This window comes from Protobothrops mucrosquamatus, unplaced genomic scaffold, assembly GCF_001527695.2.
Source record: "Protobothrops mucrosquamatus isolate PMUCROS unplaced genomic scaffold, P.Mucros_1.0 scaffold_27, whole genome shotgun sequence".
Lineage (NCBI taxonomy): Eukaryota > Metazoa > Chordata > Lepidosauria > Squamata > Viperidae > Protobothrops > Protobothrops mucrosquamatus.
In genome coordinates this window covers 164617-182028 of record NW_015386103.1, presented here as the reverse complement: position 1 = coordinate 182028, position 17412 = coordinate 164617, and the positions used below count along the sequence as shown (strand labels likewise).

Here is a 17412-nt window from a genome sequence, read left to right as displayed (position 1 = left end):
AACCATTTACTTTCTTTTTAAAAAATCCCAAATAAACAAAAATACAGCTATCAGCTGAAATAACTTCCACCTAATGATGAATAATATTATGATTTAAAATTAATGCTTACTTTTGTATGATAAGATATATTGCCTAGGTTAGACTGAGAGCAAACCACACTCGACTGGATTTATTTATTTATTAAATGTATAGGCGTCCCTCAAGATAACTCTGGGCGGATTATAATCATAAAAAATAGAAACTATATAAATTATAAACTATATAAATTAGTTAATATAAAATCCAGAATTCCACGGTCCAACTAAAAGATGGGGAGTTAGTTAAACATCTGGCCCCGTTACACGAAAGCTAATATGACTAGAACTACTGGAGATTGTTTATACTACTGTATTGGCATCTTTTTAAGAAAAATATATATTATGGATGATCATAAAAATGGTTACAGATAAAGACAGATAAATTATACATCTAGATATATATAGATATAAATTTGTATATTTGTTTTATATTAGACTTTCTGTTTTACTGAACACTTTGGGTGAATTTTAAACAGAATTTTAAAACAAAGCAGTTTTATGAAATACAAAATATTAAAAATATGCAACGCAGAAGAATGTCCTCTTCTGAGTCTCTGAAAAATAAGCTTCTGACAGCCGTGAAATCTTCAAAAGGTTTTCTTTTGCTGATATTTTATATATGATTTTTTTTTCCTATAGGATTTCTCTGAATCCAAAATGCATTAGCTTTTTATACTGGAAGGAAAGAAGACTGAAAAAGTTGCATCCAATGTCTTATACTTAGCAGCAATGTCCTGGAATTTCCACATACCTTTTACTCTATGTCTTATTTTCCAAAGCAGTGAACTCTGCTTGCCTTGCCAAGTAGGGCAATGTTGTACATCAAGGTACAGTACTGTCACTAAACCCTGGAAGTAGATCTCTCTACAAAGACCGAGAGGTAAATAACACAATCTATGTGCATGTACTTCCCTCCTAGATAATCCTGAGTGACTGGCAGAGAGCTGAGGAAAGATAGTTTCTTCTTAAAATTGACATTTGTGTGATGAGGGCATTAATCCTGATGGAAACACTGGAATACTAAAAAATAGAAGCTAACATGGTCTGTAGTTCTGATCAAATTCCATTAATGAAGCAGGCAAATTGCTCACTTAAAACTTTGTGTGGAAGCAACCAGGAAAGGTAAAGAAACATGTATGTGGTCAGATTCCTCACTAACATGTATCTTTCCTGAAAAAATGGTAGACTCTGTGATCTTTGAAATCTGAATGGAAATTTCTCTTTCATTATTCTAGATTCAAAAGTCAGTGTAAAGTATAACTTCTACTACAAATATAATTGCAAAAGCTTTTCAGGAATTAGTAATGCAACATATTTTGCATGTACCTCTTGCTTCTGTGTTGAGCTGACCTTGTATAGCCTAGAATATGTGGTATATCAAGCAGCAGTGAAGGTCAGGCAATTACATTACTGTAATTGGGTACAAGTTCAGCAGCATGTATGCGCATTTTTACTTGTCAGGATAGTTTAAAATAGATTGAACTCTTCTGAAGATCTTGGTGATTCCATAAACCATGTTTATAATCCTTCGAATAGCTCTATATCTTATTGCAAATTATTTACACGGATTTATAGAGGTAATGGACATCTCAAGAGGCATTATCCCATTCCATAAAACACTGCATCATACATATAATTTGTTGCTTGCTGCACTAGGTGGTTTTACCATAATTATCTATACAAAAAAAACATGTCAGCCAAAGAGCATGGGTGCAGAACACATAGGGCACTGCATCCACATTTTTTTTTTATCAGCTGCCACAAGACAAGCTCTCCTGCCACAACTATTTCCAGCAATATGGAGAACAGTAGCATTTCACCCTTGGCAGCCATTCAAGATTTGGGACAGAAAAAGAAGAGCAGACTATATTTAATATCCTGTCTGCTTCAACTTCAATCTGAGCAGCTGCAGAAACTAAAAATACATTTACTTGAGCCAGGGTCCAATAAGCTGCAAAAGAGAACAAGAAATAATCCCAAACCTGAAATAAAAGAAAATCTCAGCTGATCTACAAATAACAATGTTCACATTATACTAAAAATATACAAATGCTTCTGTCTTGCTATTAGCTACAGTACTGAAAAATTTGGATAAGATTTACTTAATTATATCATTTAATCACAGATATATTTACTGTTTATCTCTCTGCTTCCTGTTCCAGTTGAAAGTTGCAAAATACAATTTCAAATCAGATAAACCCAATCCTCCTCTTTCCTTTGCATCTTGTAATACCTTATATTTAATTTCTGGATTCTTTTCCCCTGCCACACAAATTTAGATATATCTTTCTGCCACAATGTAAATGGTGCATAAATTGTCAAAACAGGTATTGTCTGAAACAAACACATCATTCTAGGCAAGATATTCATTTTTATGACAAAAGTTTTCCTCTGCAATGGCAGTTGTAATTCTCCCATCTTAACATATCTTTTTAAATACATCTCATATGTTAACATGATTTAAAATAACATACAATTCATATTTGTCATAGTGATACTCAGATAGTTTACCTACTTCTTAATCTTAAAACCTGTTTTTATTCATTAATTCTGTTTGATCTTCTATTGTCACATTTTTGTTAGCATCTTTATCTTTTGTTTATTAATACTAAAACCTGCTAGTACATCAAATTCTATTAATTTGCCATTAGTATTATAATTACCTTTAAAGGATCTTCTAGAAACAATACATATTATCTGCAAAAGCATTTAACTCATCATAAGTTTTTTTTAATCTTTACTTTCACAATCCTCTCATCTTATCTTATACCTCTATTCAGTATTTCAAGAACCAAAAGAAGAAATGGATATCCCTGTTTTGTTCCTTTTTATATCCCGTAGGGTTTTGTTAAATCTCCATTAACAGTTATTTGTGCTTTCTGTGAAATGTAGATTACTTTTACCATTTTATAATATCCTTTCCAAAATGTGTATCTTCCAAGAAAGTGAGTTCATTGTCAATGACCTTCTTTGCATCTAAGGAGATCAAAGCAAGTTGACTTTTATCCCATTGCTCCAAATATTCCAAAATGTCCAATACATTTTTACATTTTAACATTGACCTTTAACTGTCTTTTAGGTAAAATCCACATTGATCCTCATGAATAAATTCTTGCAAAATTATGTTCAGTTAGATTCATTGTGAACAACTAGTTATCATTCAGTAATGATATCAATCTATAGCTTCTAGTTAAAATCAAATCTTGGACCTCTTTTGGTATTCATGCTTTATTGGCCTCTTTCCAACTCCATGCCATCTTTCCTCCCTGTAGAATAAATTTCATTGTGTTTTGTAAAAATTGTAAAAGTTCATCCTCAAACATTTATAATAACAACCTGGTAATCCATCTGGTCCAGGAAGCTTTCCTAGTTTAATCTTTTTTATGGCATCAGAAACATCCATTATTGTTATAGATCAAGTCATAATTTCTCTATGTTCATCTGTAATACTCAGTAAATTTTGTTTTTTTTAATATATTCATCTATTTTGACTAAATAGATGTCACTTCCTTTATATAAATCAGAATAATATTGATGAAATGCTTTTTGTATGGCCGCATTGTCCATTAGTACAGTATTTCCCTCTTGTAATTTCAATATCATTTTGTTTTCTTACTCTTTTTGCAATTTATATGCTGGGAATTCCCTAGTTTATTTCCCAACTTTTTTTTTCTTTATATGATTCATTTTTATTTCCATTTCTCTTACTGTCAACATAAATACTTGCTGTTATAACAGCTTAATTTGTTGAGAAATACTTATTTAATTTAATTTAATTCTTGTTTTCTATTTCATGTAATTCTCCCTTGACTCTTCTACGTTCACTATTATGCTGTAGTTATATCCCAAACCATTCTTAAATTCAGCACCTTTACCAAAGTTATTTTCAAAAAAATATTTTAATTTCTGTTTAGAATCCTCCATTGTTGCTTCTTTCTACAGCAATATTTCATTTAGTCTTTATCTAAAAGAATCACATTTCTTTTGGTAAACTAAACACTCAGGATTTGAAAAGTCTTCAGTAATATCTCCACTTCAGAAACTTTAGCAACCACATTCTTTAACATCTAAATCATGTCTGTTCTTGAAAAGGATCTATACTATGTCTTTCAGAAAAAGATGTATACTCTCTTTAACTCCCAACTATATATCTCTATATATCAACCAGCCCTAAATTGTCCACCAAATCAAAGAAAACTATTGGTAATTTGCCCTGAGTGATTTTAATATTTTTCTCAGAAATTCTCTCCAGTTGTGGAAAGAGCTCTCCATTCCACTCCCTCATTAAACACCAATTTTCATAAGAGAAACCAGAAAGAGATGTGCAATTCTTACCTATGCCAATATTATTTTTGTTCCTTAAATGTTTATGTATTTCCTATTAACAAAATCAGAATATATGCTGACACTTAGAATTGTAGCTTCTATGCCAGGGGTCTTCAAAGTTGGCCCTTTTATGACTTGTGGACTTCAACTCCCAGGCATGCTGGCTGAGGAATTCTGGGAGTTGAAGTCCACAAGTCATAAAAGGACCAACTTTGAAGACCCCTGTTCTATGCTGAAAATCATTTGCAAAGTGGACAGCCTACTCATTCACTCTAGGAAGATAATGGTATCTTAACCTGGCTTTGACTAAATCAAACAGTCACAGAGATGATACGCAGTGCTCTCCAATGACTGAAATTTCTCTGCTCCAGAAGACACAGCAAGAACTAAATGGAAGTTGCAACATAAGGTTATTTAACAGTCAGAAGAGCAGGAACTACAAAACATATCAAAGCTGCTTGTTGGCATTCTCCAATCTCTGACACACTTACATATATTTATAGTTCTCTTAAACTGATCATACAAATGTTTCAAGCTGATTTTAAGCCATCTTCCAGAAAGTCTCCATTACATTATTTAACAACACTGGCAAATGGATCATAAAAGTATTATTCGCAATACAATTTTGTGAAATTAGGGCAGCTTACCTTCTAGTGTTATGTTTAGAAAAGGCTGTAAGATTTAATGTTTTAAGATGAAATTAAGAGGATTTAAGCACCCTAATTTTATGCAGGACTCCAGCATTCTAAGGAGATCCTCCACCTGTTTTCTCAGAAGTGAGTTCCTTTAAAATAATTTATCTTTACCAAAGGTAAAGCTGACAAAAGCTGAGTTTCCTTTTTGTAAAAAAAACAAAAAAAAAAAACAACCCAGCAGATCCTATATTTAAATTCATAATCTGAACAAACCATCTTTAGTTTTATACCCATCCTTTATTATTTTTATAACTAACTCAAGTCAATGAACATATCTAATATATCTTGCTCCTCCTAATTTCCCTACAACAAAAACCCCTGTGAGATAGGGAGGACTAAGAGAGAGTGAAAAATTAGTCTTAAAAAGTTGAGCACCGCAAGCACCATTTCCTGTGCTGTCTATTCATACACTCTATTATTATTGCCCTTAATCAAACTGGATTTTTGGCTTTTAAAACATCCTAAATATCTATTTCACAGATACCAATAGCCCACCATGCTAACTATATTCCAATATTGTGCACCAAAAAATAGTGTAATTCCAGTCCACAGTTGCCCCCTATTTTTGACCCCAGGGTAGGGGGAAAACTTTAAATGTCCACCCGACCTTTCCTATAATGTAAGAGAAGACCAGCTCCTGAGCAGAGATGGCTTTATAACAGCTAAATCATTAATCCAACTGGATTGGGTTGCATTGTCTGCAATACACAGACAATAAACTAAAGTGTGGTTTGGTTCAATTTAATGTGATGTGCAAACCCAACCAACCACAGTTTAAACCACAGCATAACAAGATGTTTGGCAATGGCACTCCCCACAAATGTTATTAAAGTGGGGATGCCAGGAGCTGAACCTGGTGGTTTTGCATGCCCAGTGCTTTTACCAATGAACTACAGCCCCATCCTTCACCATTAAAGGAAGGCCTACTTATCACCTTCTATTCTCTCACAGAACTATTAGCACCTAAGACTTATCTTAGTCATCGTACGTTAATAGAACTAGAACTTCCTTTCCCGGTGATTTGATTAGAATTGACTACTGGGTTGAGAATTACCAACAAGTCCTTCTTTACCAATATGTTGGGTCTATGAACGTAATGTCAAGGGTAGTTATGGTAGTTCACACTGACAACGGGTTCGACCTATCATTACCACCCATAACATAAAGGTATTCATGGAAGGGCAAGAGGTTGAGATGCCTGTGCTAATATTTGTAGCACTCTAGGAAATAATTCTTAATTCAGTGTTATTGGTTGCACTGCTTTTTGTGTGTAAATATCTACAGCTGAAATATCCTAGGTTTTTGTTCCCTTAATGATCTTTGAAAAAAACCAGAAAGAAGGATGTTTAGAGAATAATTTTTGTTCTTTTTAATATTAAGAGGGAGAATTGTCAGAAATCTGCCATCTGCTTTTAAGCAGATGGATTTCTACTTGACTACTTCAGATGAAGCAAAAAAGCTTTAATCAATACAATGAAGAAAAATGGCAAGGAATTACATTTTTCTTTTAAAAAAACATTTCTAAGTATTGTCCAACAAACAAAAATTTATTGATATTAGTGTGCAAAGAATTGGAATTGTTATAATTACATTTGCTTTTCTTTAAATACATGCTGTTAGCACTGTGTCACAATAGGACTATTTTTGTTCTTCAAATTGTTTAGCAATCTCATCCCCAAACATTTACCCATTTACTTAATTATGGGAAAAAGAACCATCTAGCATAAATACAATAAACTAGCAAGTACTCTAGTTTGTTTGACTTTGACTTAGCATGTTTGGTGAACCCAGCAACTTCAATTTCCAAACCATGTTTATGGCTTAAAGTGCTCTGTAAATCCTTGTATGTGTCCATTATTCAATATGCCACAATTAAACAAAATGTGGCTGTGGTGTGTGAACCAAGGCATTGTATTAAAGAGAAGATCCCATGCCCTGCCCAAATTGAGACATTTTCAAATGATAGCATATTTTGACTGACAACAAGTGGGTTTAAAACCGGATTTTGAATTGGTCTCGATAAAACGAAGATGATAGGGACTCTTTTTTTACCCCTCCCCCTTCGATTAAGAACAAAATCTTTCGACAGGTTTTGTACTATGTCTATCAAGAGCTAAATGCTGGTGTTGACTCGGGTTTAACTCGAGTCAACAATTCACTTGAAACAGGGTAAAATGCTGGGAAACTTGCCATAGTATTGAAGTGAATCGCTGCAGTTATTAAATTAGTAACATGGCTTCCCATTGATTTTGCTTGTCAGAAGGGCGCAAAAGGTGATCACATGCAACCGTCATAAATATGAGCCAGTCGCCAGGAGTCCCAATTTTGATCACATGACCATAGATAGGAATGCTGCAATAGTAATGTGTGAACAAGTCTCGTTTTTTCAGTGCCGTTATAACTTCAGTCACTAAACAAATGGTTGTTAGCCAAGGACTTATCTGTACTCAATAACATAATTACCTCAATTTATTTTTACTTCCCCATAGCTTTCACTGCTGTCTTAGACCAGTGGTTCTCAACCTGTGGGTCGGGACCCCATTTGGGGTTGATCGACCATTTCATGGGGGTCGCCAAGCAAGGCTGTCCGCCATTTTTTTTGTCCATTTTTTTTGTCCACCATTTTTTTCCCCTTTTCCGGCGGGTGCCTTACCTCCCTTGGGCTGGGCCAGCTGGTGGTCGGCCTGCTCCATCTCTGCCGCTTGCCAGCTACGCCTCAGCCGGCGCAGGGGGCGGAACCGCACATGTGCGGCGCTCCCGGGCAGGGAAAGTCCTCGACTTACAACCGGTTGGGTAGTCCTCGACTTACGACCGGTTTAGTCATCGACTTACGACCGGTTTAGTCATCGACTTACGACCGGTTTAGTCCTCGACTTACGACCGGTTGGGGTCGCGGCATTAAAAAGGTTGAGAACCACTGTCTTAGACTGTTCTTGGTCTGTTGTGTTGGCAATGATTTTATTATTATTAGGTGCAAATTATAGGTAAGGAGTTACAGGTGGGGGGGGCATGGGAGGGTGTCTGAGTGGCATGCTGCCTCTTTAATGCAGGAGAATGAACAGCCCACTTAATATTCTCGTCCTATGAATCATATTAGTTATGCCACCCTATGCCGCTGTTAGGAGGTACAAGTAGTCCTCAACTTACAACAGTTCGTTTAGTGACTGTTCAAAATTACAGTGGCACTAAAAATGTGACTTATGACCATTTTTCAAAGTTACGACCTTTGTAGCATCCCTATGTTCAAAATTTGGATGCTTGGGAACTGGCTCATATTTATGACCGTTGCAGTGTCCCAGGGTCATGTGATCACCTTTAGTGACCTTCTGAGAAGCAAAGTCCATGGGGGAAGCCAGATTCACTTAACAACCGGGTTACTAGCTTATTAACTACAGTGATTCACTTAACAACTCTGGCAAGAAAGGTTGTAAAATGAGGCAAAACTCACTTAACAAATGTCTCACTTAACAACAGAAATTATGGGTTCAATTGTTGTCGTAAGTCGAGGACTAATGAAGTTTACATTTCCAGAAATGTTTTCATATCTGCTTTCTGCATAACAAACACTGGTTAGAGACACAGAAGCTGGCCAGAATAATTGTAATAAGTACTAAAATATTAATTTACTTCTGTATTCTGTATTCCTTGAATATGATGAATGTACTATCAAGAGTCAAACAGCGAGATGAGTGGCACAAAAATTTAAGTAATTAAATGTTTGTAAAACATTGGTAAGAGAGCCGATTTGTTAATTTACTGTACACAGGCAGAGGATATTTCCAGGCTAAAGATAGAAGGGAACACATCCTTTTTATATTGGGACTGCCAGATCTTCTTACATGTCTATGGCAAGTTATGACTTGATAAAACTAGTTGAAAAGCTTTGAAAACTATGTTGCTTCTGTACCAGATGGTTCATTTCATTAGATTAATCCTTCATAAATCCTTCCTACATTGCTATTAAAAGCACAATATGCAAGCAAAAAGGTAAAGAGCACTAAGTAATGAAAACCTAAACAAACTCTCTTCCTGTTATTGTGTTAATCTATTCATAGTCAGGTTCACAGTTGAACAACAAACTAGCCAGCTACATTTTATATTTGAAAATTATGTGTAAAATTCAAAGTTCAAACTCAGAAAATTGGCTAACTATAATAAATCACAGTTTATTAAACTACAAATTACTATGCCATGTAAACATGCCTAGAAATCGCTATTATACTTTTGGGGTTTTTAATGACAGGGTTTATTGTTAAATACCAGCACAGGAATATTCAAAACCTGGTCAATTAAAAGTATTTTCAGATCTGTATTTCTCCACACAAGTCAGTTGTCCTACAGAAACTTACAGCTATCAGAAAACAAACTACTAAACAAGAAAATTAAAAACTAAATTTGTCATGATTCAGATTAAACTGGAAACACACCAGTGCAATGCTTATTTAGCTTGAGGAAAACCAAAGATAAAACTGAGTTTCTTTAATCTTAATCGCAGGAGAAATCCACTTGTAACAGTAGTGTTCATTCATGATTAATCGGCATTTGTTAACAAACTTGTTAGGATTTCATAGTTGCCACTTAATTTATTTAGGTGTCATGTCCTAACAAGACCAGTTATTTGGAATAAACAGATTCAGATAAAGACAAAAAGGACTGGCTAAAAAATATACCCTTTTCTCTCAATTTTCCCATAAACCTAACACAAAATTATTGAAAATCTGATGGAACATTGAGGTAGGAATTTCTTCTTTTAATAAAATCATTCAACCAATGTACATTTTTGAAACAAACACTCTCAAAGTTGCAAATGAGCTAAAGATATGTATAATAGTTATATTATTAACATATCAGAAGAAAGCTAGTTCGGTGTAGAAGTTAAGGTACCAGGTTGGAAATTGGTTAGGAGTTCTAATCCTGCCTTAAGCACTAAGCCAGCTTGGTGCCTTTGGGCCAGTCACTCTCTCTCAGCCCTGGGAAGGAGGAAATGACAAACCACTTTTGAAAAACTTTGCCAAGAAAACTACAGGACTAGACCACACAGTCGCTTGGAGTCCACACTGACTCAAAGGCACATACACACACTACACAACAGCTGAGCATAGCTTGCAGACTCATCTCTGACACAAAGTCCTTCTACATATATTCAGTGAATCAACATAACAGGTTTTTATGTCATTAATGTACAGATACTTTGAATTTCACATCCCTGTAGGTAATAACATTTAGATTCCATTACTGCAGCTGCAACAAAAAAGGCAATTTATTTTAAAAATAATTTATTTTACAGGCAGGCACTCCTCTGTCATAGAGAAATCCACCATGTTCTAAAGTATCTTTGTCTGGATCGTGCCTCACCTTATTAAAGGAAGTCTTGATCTGCCTGTTGGCCTAAAAATGCTGCAATTTTTAGGTGTGAGGGAAGAGAAGAACGTTGGGGGAAAAAATCCCTCGTGAGTAAAAGCTCTAACTCAGTTGTAAACTTCACTTGACATTCTAGTTTTGCTGCTAGAAGTAAAAACAGACTAATACTGCACAGAGAACAAATAAAACTGAAGAAACCCAATGGGGACTGTTTTTCAGATCATACATTAGACAGCCTTTTATCCAAGTCATTCCAAGTTAATACACAAAACAATTGCAACATTTTATCACTCATAAAAGGATGCTTCAACACTGGATCAACCTCATGTTTTTTTTTATTCCTATAATGCTGTTAATGTACACTTCCAGAAAATACAAGGGGACAGGTATTCCTTAGGCTCTTACAAACCCAACATTTGACACAAGAAATATAACAGGAGAAGCAAATGTAAATAGAGGCAATGAAATAATACACCATCGAGACAGCTAAATGTCCTTAGTCTTAGTTACAGAGCCAGTTATGGAGAACATGACAAATAGGGGATTCTGCTAAAGGCTTCATGGAAAAAAGATAGACTCTGAAAAAGCAACGGCATCTCACAGAAGGCTTTAAGAAGACCAGTAATATTTTGGATAGGAAAGATCACAGTTGGAATATATTGAACAGTGTAGATTCCCTCAAGACATGGTGACCTTTGCCAACCTCCAAATTTCCTAAAATCCACCAGCCCAGGCAGCATCAGTAGTCTTTAAAACACTATTGGCCTTGCTCTATTCACTATGGCCATTATGGGAAAATGGAAAATGAGAAATTACAAAAGCGGAGTAGAAAAATTAGCATTCTAAGTAGTATTAGGAAAACATTGGAAGTCTCTATTATACCAATCCAGCCACCTCGTGTGGAGGGATAATTAATTTCATAGATTTTGCATCCCTTTGATTTTGTATCACTGGAACTGGACTCTCCTCTCTTTTTCTTACAAATACATTTTAATTTGTATCTAAGATCTGTTCTGCAAAACAGATTTACATTACATTTGTTTTGACATTTGCACGTGCTATTTATTAACATGTTCAAGTAGTCTTAACTTCTTTTCAAGCTTACAGCTTGGGTGCTTGATTGTTATTTTCCCCTTCTCCTTACTTGTACATAATTGCACACTGTGACATATTACTTTAACTGTAATACTTTTAAAATAGATAAAAGTGGGGAAATCAAAGCAAAATAAGCAAACAATAATTACTTACAGTTACCAATAAAATACATTTCATTATATGAAGAACATCATGCATCAAGCCTATTTCTTTGCCCACTTAATATATATCAGAATAAAATAATTTCTTTTTGGCAACTGATATCACTAAATTCTGCTTTGAATCAAAATACAGTATATGAGCTCAGAGTTGAACTGTGGGGTCCTTGGTGTGCTCTGAGCTTGTTTTCTTGCAGACGTTTTATTATCAAACTAGGTAACATCATCAATGTCCATCATATGAAGATATGACATCTCCTTTCAGTTATTTTAAAAAATCAAACTCTGATTTTCTTTTATTTTAAAGTATAGCTATTCAAAACTCCAACAGATAATTCAAGTCGATTTTATTCATTACTGTGGGTTTAAACTGCTGTGAATAATTTCACTTTGGTTGATGATTGCTGATAATCTCCTCCTCCTCCTCCTCCCCCTCCCCCCCCTCCTCCTCCTCCTCCATTACCCATGAATTCCCTCCCATACTACATACAGGAACTATTTTTAAATTAAAAATATTTTCACTTTTACATGAGAATATAAAAAAGACACAGATTAGGTTCACAAATCAATGGCTCCATCTGAGGGACTGCTCTCTCCTATCGATATTACCTCCATAGCAAGTCCAGCTGGAACAGCATGCTCTGGGTCCTGTCAGCCAAGGAGTGCCATCTGACAGGATTCAGGAAAGTCTTTCCTGTCATGGCGCCCTCATTCTGGAACATAATCCCCCTGGGGATCAAAGTGGCCCCACCCAGCTGGCTTTTCACATTTCTTATTCTAACCTATGGATAATTTAAAACAAAATATTGAAAAGTCTTTGATTCATCTTTAAATATCAAACTTTCTCCAAATCTCAAATCTCCACTCTGATTTAAATGAAGTCCAATTTAACTTACATAGGCCTACAGTACTGAAAACCCTTGTCAGTAACCTTATAAGTTAGGCACACACATACCCAAAAAAACAAACCAAAGCAGATCACCTATTAATTCCCTAGATCAGGGGTGTCAAACTCGCAACATCACGTGATATGTCACGACGTATAGCGGCTTTTTTTCTATTGCTGGCAATGGGGTGGGCGTGGTTTCGGCATGATGATGCATCCGGCCCAGAGGCCGGCAGTTTGACATCCCTGCCCTAGATGAATTCCCCCTAAATCACTGCTCTTCAGGTGAATTCCCAACCACCATATTGGAAAGGTACCATTTTACTGGCTACTCTAGAGAACTATAGATGGGCTGCTGTCTCTCAGCTTTAATTCTAATAACACCATAGAAATCAAAGCCCAGATCTTATAAACTCACCCTACAAACAGCAAGACTAAAGTAGCTAGATGGATTTGCACAGCTCCTTAAACTGAAACCAACTAAACATGATTTTGGATTTTGTATGAACCTAGTCATTGTTGCTTTCAGTTTCAATGGTGTGGCACGAACCAAGCCCACTGTACTTTATTTAGTAAACCAGTTTTTTTAGCAAGTGGTCGTCTACAGTTATAATTACAAGTTCACAGTAAAAACTTGCAGTATTTGAAGATCATCCACTTAGTCACACTATAATGTTATCTCTCTTGATTTAATTTAAAAAAATATATTCAGCTAATCATTTACTGCTAAAATTAATTTTAGCAATTCCTTCTTAAGGAGCTGCATTTTAAAAGAAATTTAGGCAAAAGGAATTTAAGCAGTCATCAGATGTCGTGTCTGAATTCCAACCCAAGCTTGTCAAGTCATTAGTTAATCTGCATTCAGAATTTTAAGCCAAGAGCAACATGGCTATTGCTTTGAGATCTGCAGTTATTGATTGCATATTTATTTAGGGTGAATCTCAATAACAATACATTTTATTTTCCTACATTTTCAATAGCACATATGTCATAAGGTGCCCTTATGCATTTATATTCTACTGTATATACATTTGTTTAATATAAATAAAATAAATAAAAATCAGAGCACTTCTAAGATTATGTCAGCTTTGTTGCCCAAGATTCTTTAACATCTAAGACAGGGGTGTCAAACTGCCGGCCCACAGGCCGGATGGGTCATGCCGAAACTGCGCCCGCCCCATTGCTGGCAATGGAAAAAAAGTCATTATATGTTTGCAACACATCACATGACATTGCAAGTTTGACACCCCTGATCTAAGAGTTTGAGCTTGAACATCTTACATGCAAAGCATGTATCATGGAGTCTGCCCAATCTTTGTCCAAACAAGATATCAAAAATCGTGACTTCAACTTGTGCTGCTGAATAAAGGTCAGTGGTGAAAGAAAACTATTTTGATGTCACCAAAACTTCCATGAACTTGGCTTCTTCTGGAAATACCTGGGAAAACCAAGGAATGAATTCTGTGAAGTACTTACTTGGAGTACCACCAAGTAAGCCCTACTCAGCACAATAAGATCTATTTCTAAACAGCCATAAGCAGAGTACAAAAATCATACTTACAGAGGGCTTTACCTTTTAGTAACATAAATTCTATAACAAGGCCGTATTTTTCCATCAAATTAATTTCAGGATTAAAAAAAAAGTTTAGAAGTGCTATTATTCCACCTCCTGAAAAAGAAATAGCTTTGCACAGGTTTAGCCAATAAATAGGTAGAAGGGGAAGAAATCTACATTGTATTTACATTCATATATAACACCAGGGAACCAGAAGGACTTTGGAAAGCCTCCTTTATACATAGAAAGCTGCTAATGAATGTGTGCTGTGTGTGCCTTTAATAAATTTCCACTGAAGCTCATGCTTCTAACTGGAGCATTCTGTCAGACTGGCAAAACTGATTTAGGAGAAAAGGAATCTGTTTACCAGCTGTAGCAAACTAGCTAAGTTCTGGCTGGCTGTATAGAGGAGTTGAATACTGCAGGATCTCAGCGCAAGTGGTTGGTGACCAAAGTTATCAAACATTCCTTATTTTTCATCGACCTTTTTCCCCTTAGATGTCACAATTCCAAAAATAAGAATAGACCTGTCCATTGTGATCGCCCTATGGGACAAACTCTGCACAAATCTAATAACAGAACGTGGTCTCTTTATCTGATTAAAACAGTGCAAAATATTGAGAAACAAAAGCACTGTGGAATCTAAAAATGTGCCAAGGGCCTCCAGGAAATTCATAAAGAAAAAAAATGAGAAAGAGGGAAGACAGGAATAATTTTACCTCCACTTGGCCATGGGCCCATTAAAACATTTGGAAGGCATGTGGTCCTCTCCCATCTCCCTCAGAGGTAAACAAAGACAATATATCATGCCTTCTGTAACTAATAACATACAGTATTAAAAAGCAAAAGGGAGGAGACAGGTCCAGAACCACATCTGGTAAGGAAATGATGTTTCCGATTCTTCCTCAGCATCCCTTTCTAAAGGAGAAGTTAGTCAAACAGCGCCCAAATTAAAATGCCATTACCTAGATTGAGAATAATCTCAGATTGTCTTCCCAAGCCATCCTTCCAATCCGAGCAAGCGAGGAAACAAAACGCCCAAATAAATGGCAGTCGATATACAAAGGCAATTAACCCAACTAGGCCAGGCTTTTAAGGAGCAAAGATTGGAGAGGGGGGCGAGGGGGCGTGAACACGACAGATAAAAATAGCCATAGCACAACCCGAAGTAGTGGAGGAACGAAACTAAGATCAGATGCTAATCAGATGCTAATCAGATGCCACCGAGACCATCTCCCGAGGTCTCTTTGACCGAGCAACTTCAAACAGGCTCGAAAACCGGCTTCTTACACCAGAGAGCCCAACCCACCCGCTCAGGAGATGCTGTTCCTCGGGCACCGAGAATCGGGTTCTAGACCCCACGCCGGGATCGGATTTCTGGTCGAGCAAGAGGCTCCCCCCCATCCTCTTCCTTCCCCCGGGCGAAACTGCCTGCCGCGGCTGTCAAGCGCCAAATTACCCAGAGCCCCCGGCAGAGCTTCTGGCTGGGAGGCACCAGCCGCGCTTCTTCGCGGTCGCCGGTTCTCCCGGAAAGGCGGGAAGTGGAGAGGCGGGGGAGGACACCATCAAACCGCCTCCTCCAGGAATTGCCTGCCACTCTCGTTCCGACTCCCAAAGGCTTCAAGGCAACCGGGATTCCCTTCGACAGGCGGGCGCCTTTGCGATCTTCAGAACTAGCGGCGGCAAAATGAAGGAAGGAAGGAAGGAAGGAAGGAAGGAAGGAAGGAAGGAAGGAAGGAAGGAAGGAAGGAAGGAAGGAGCAAGCGGTGGGCGCTGCCCCCACCTCCTCAGCTATTTGCTCCAGCCAGGCAGGCAGCCTAGCCGGCGGCACCAAGCAACTAGCTGAGAGGGGAGGCAGCCAGGAAGCAGGAGCCTTCGCCCGATCAAGGAGAGCCCGTCCTAACAAAGCTCCCGATTCTTCTCCTCAACGAATCTCCTTTCCTCTTAACTATCCACTCTCCTCCCCCCCCCCCATCCCCGCCTGCGCATCCTCCCCTCGGACCAGAGTCCAGCATCCCGCCTATGGCAGCAGGAATATGACCTCAAAACACCCATGTTCCAGATAAATGGAATCTGGGCAACGCTTGTTTAAAAAAAGGGGGAGAGTGGGAAGGGAGAGGGAGACCTGGAGAACGGGGAAGACGATCTGTCGAAGGAGAGAAACGGGACTGCGGAAGCGAGAGAGTACCTTGGATGTGCTGCTTGATGACACTTTCCAAGTGGTCCAGCCTTTCTATAATCCTTAGAGTGTCTCCTTTGTCTTCCTCTAACTTTTTCTCCGAGATCGGCTCCTGAACTTTCACAGAAACCGTGGCAATGTAGTTGGTTACCCAGCCCACGTAGAGCAAGCAGATGATGTTAGTCATCCCGCTGAGAATCACGCAGGTGGACACTAAAGTTTTGGTTTTCCTGTTGCAAACCATGCTGAGATCCCTCCATATAGCTCCAACAAAACCTGATGCTCCGGTAAAAGAAGCGGAGGGGAGAAGAGCAGCGGCAAAAAAAAAAAAAGTCAATAAATAGGTGCGTAAATGAACACCCTTCTCTCGCTTTCTGCAAAAGGGAAAACTGGTCCAGTCTCAAGTCAGCGAATTTCCATCTAAACCACGACCTGTTTCACAGACGAGGAACATTTCTTCCCCCACCCAAAAGCAAAGGTGAAGGCGAGAGCTTGACTCGGCTGCTAGAATCTCCCGGCTGTAAACCAATCAAAGAAAAAAAAACACCAAAGGAACAAGCAGAAACTTTATCTCCAAAGCTTTGTGCGCTCCCACGCTCGGCTGATTCCCTGGGTCAGCCTCACTCCAGAGCGCGCACGGGAGAGATGCGGAGTCAGGTGCCCAAGTGTTGCAAAAACTTTCTTCTCTGCCGTGCCGCCTCGCGCAGCTCACAGCAGCCACCGCTCCTAAGCCACCCCCTTAGAAGCCGCAAGCAGGCGAGTCGGGCGTGTTATGGGGGCGGATTGACAAGCCTCCCGTCCAATAAAGAGAAAGAGCTGGCCCAGAGTTCCGCGGCATCGCCAAGCTGTTGGCCAACGGGGACCTTGGAGGGGAGAGCTTCAATGGAGGCCCACCTGCTCGCCGATCCGGCTTTCTCTAGGCGTCAGGCTCCCGTTTGGCGAGCGTGTTTGTGTAGGTCTGCGGCTCCCGGGAAGATCGACCCAGGGTGGGGGTGGGGGAATCTGCATGGAGATCAAAGGAGGCAGCAAAAGTTGCGTGGTAAGTTCCCCAGGTAAAGCTAATTTATCGCGTCTGGCTT

The 17412-nt window shown here is 38.1% G+C and overlaps 1 protein-coding gene across 1 annotated transcript in view; it reads right to left on the bottom strand.

Annotated features, from left to right (window-relative positions):
• Window positions 1-16520, bottom strand: part of GALNT18 (polypeptide N-acetylgalactosaminyltransferase 18) — a 318489-nt gene extending 301969 nt beyond the window's left edge. The window contains exon 1 of the mRNA XM_015832460.1: window positions 16343-16520. Within this exon, the coding sequence (XP_015687946.1) occupies window positions 16343-16520 (178 nt within the window). The remainder of the gene's footprint in view (window positions 1-16342) is intronic.
• Window positions 16521-17412: the final 892 nt, after the last annotated feature.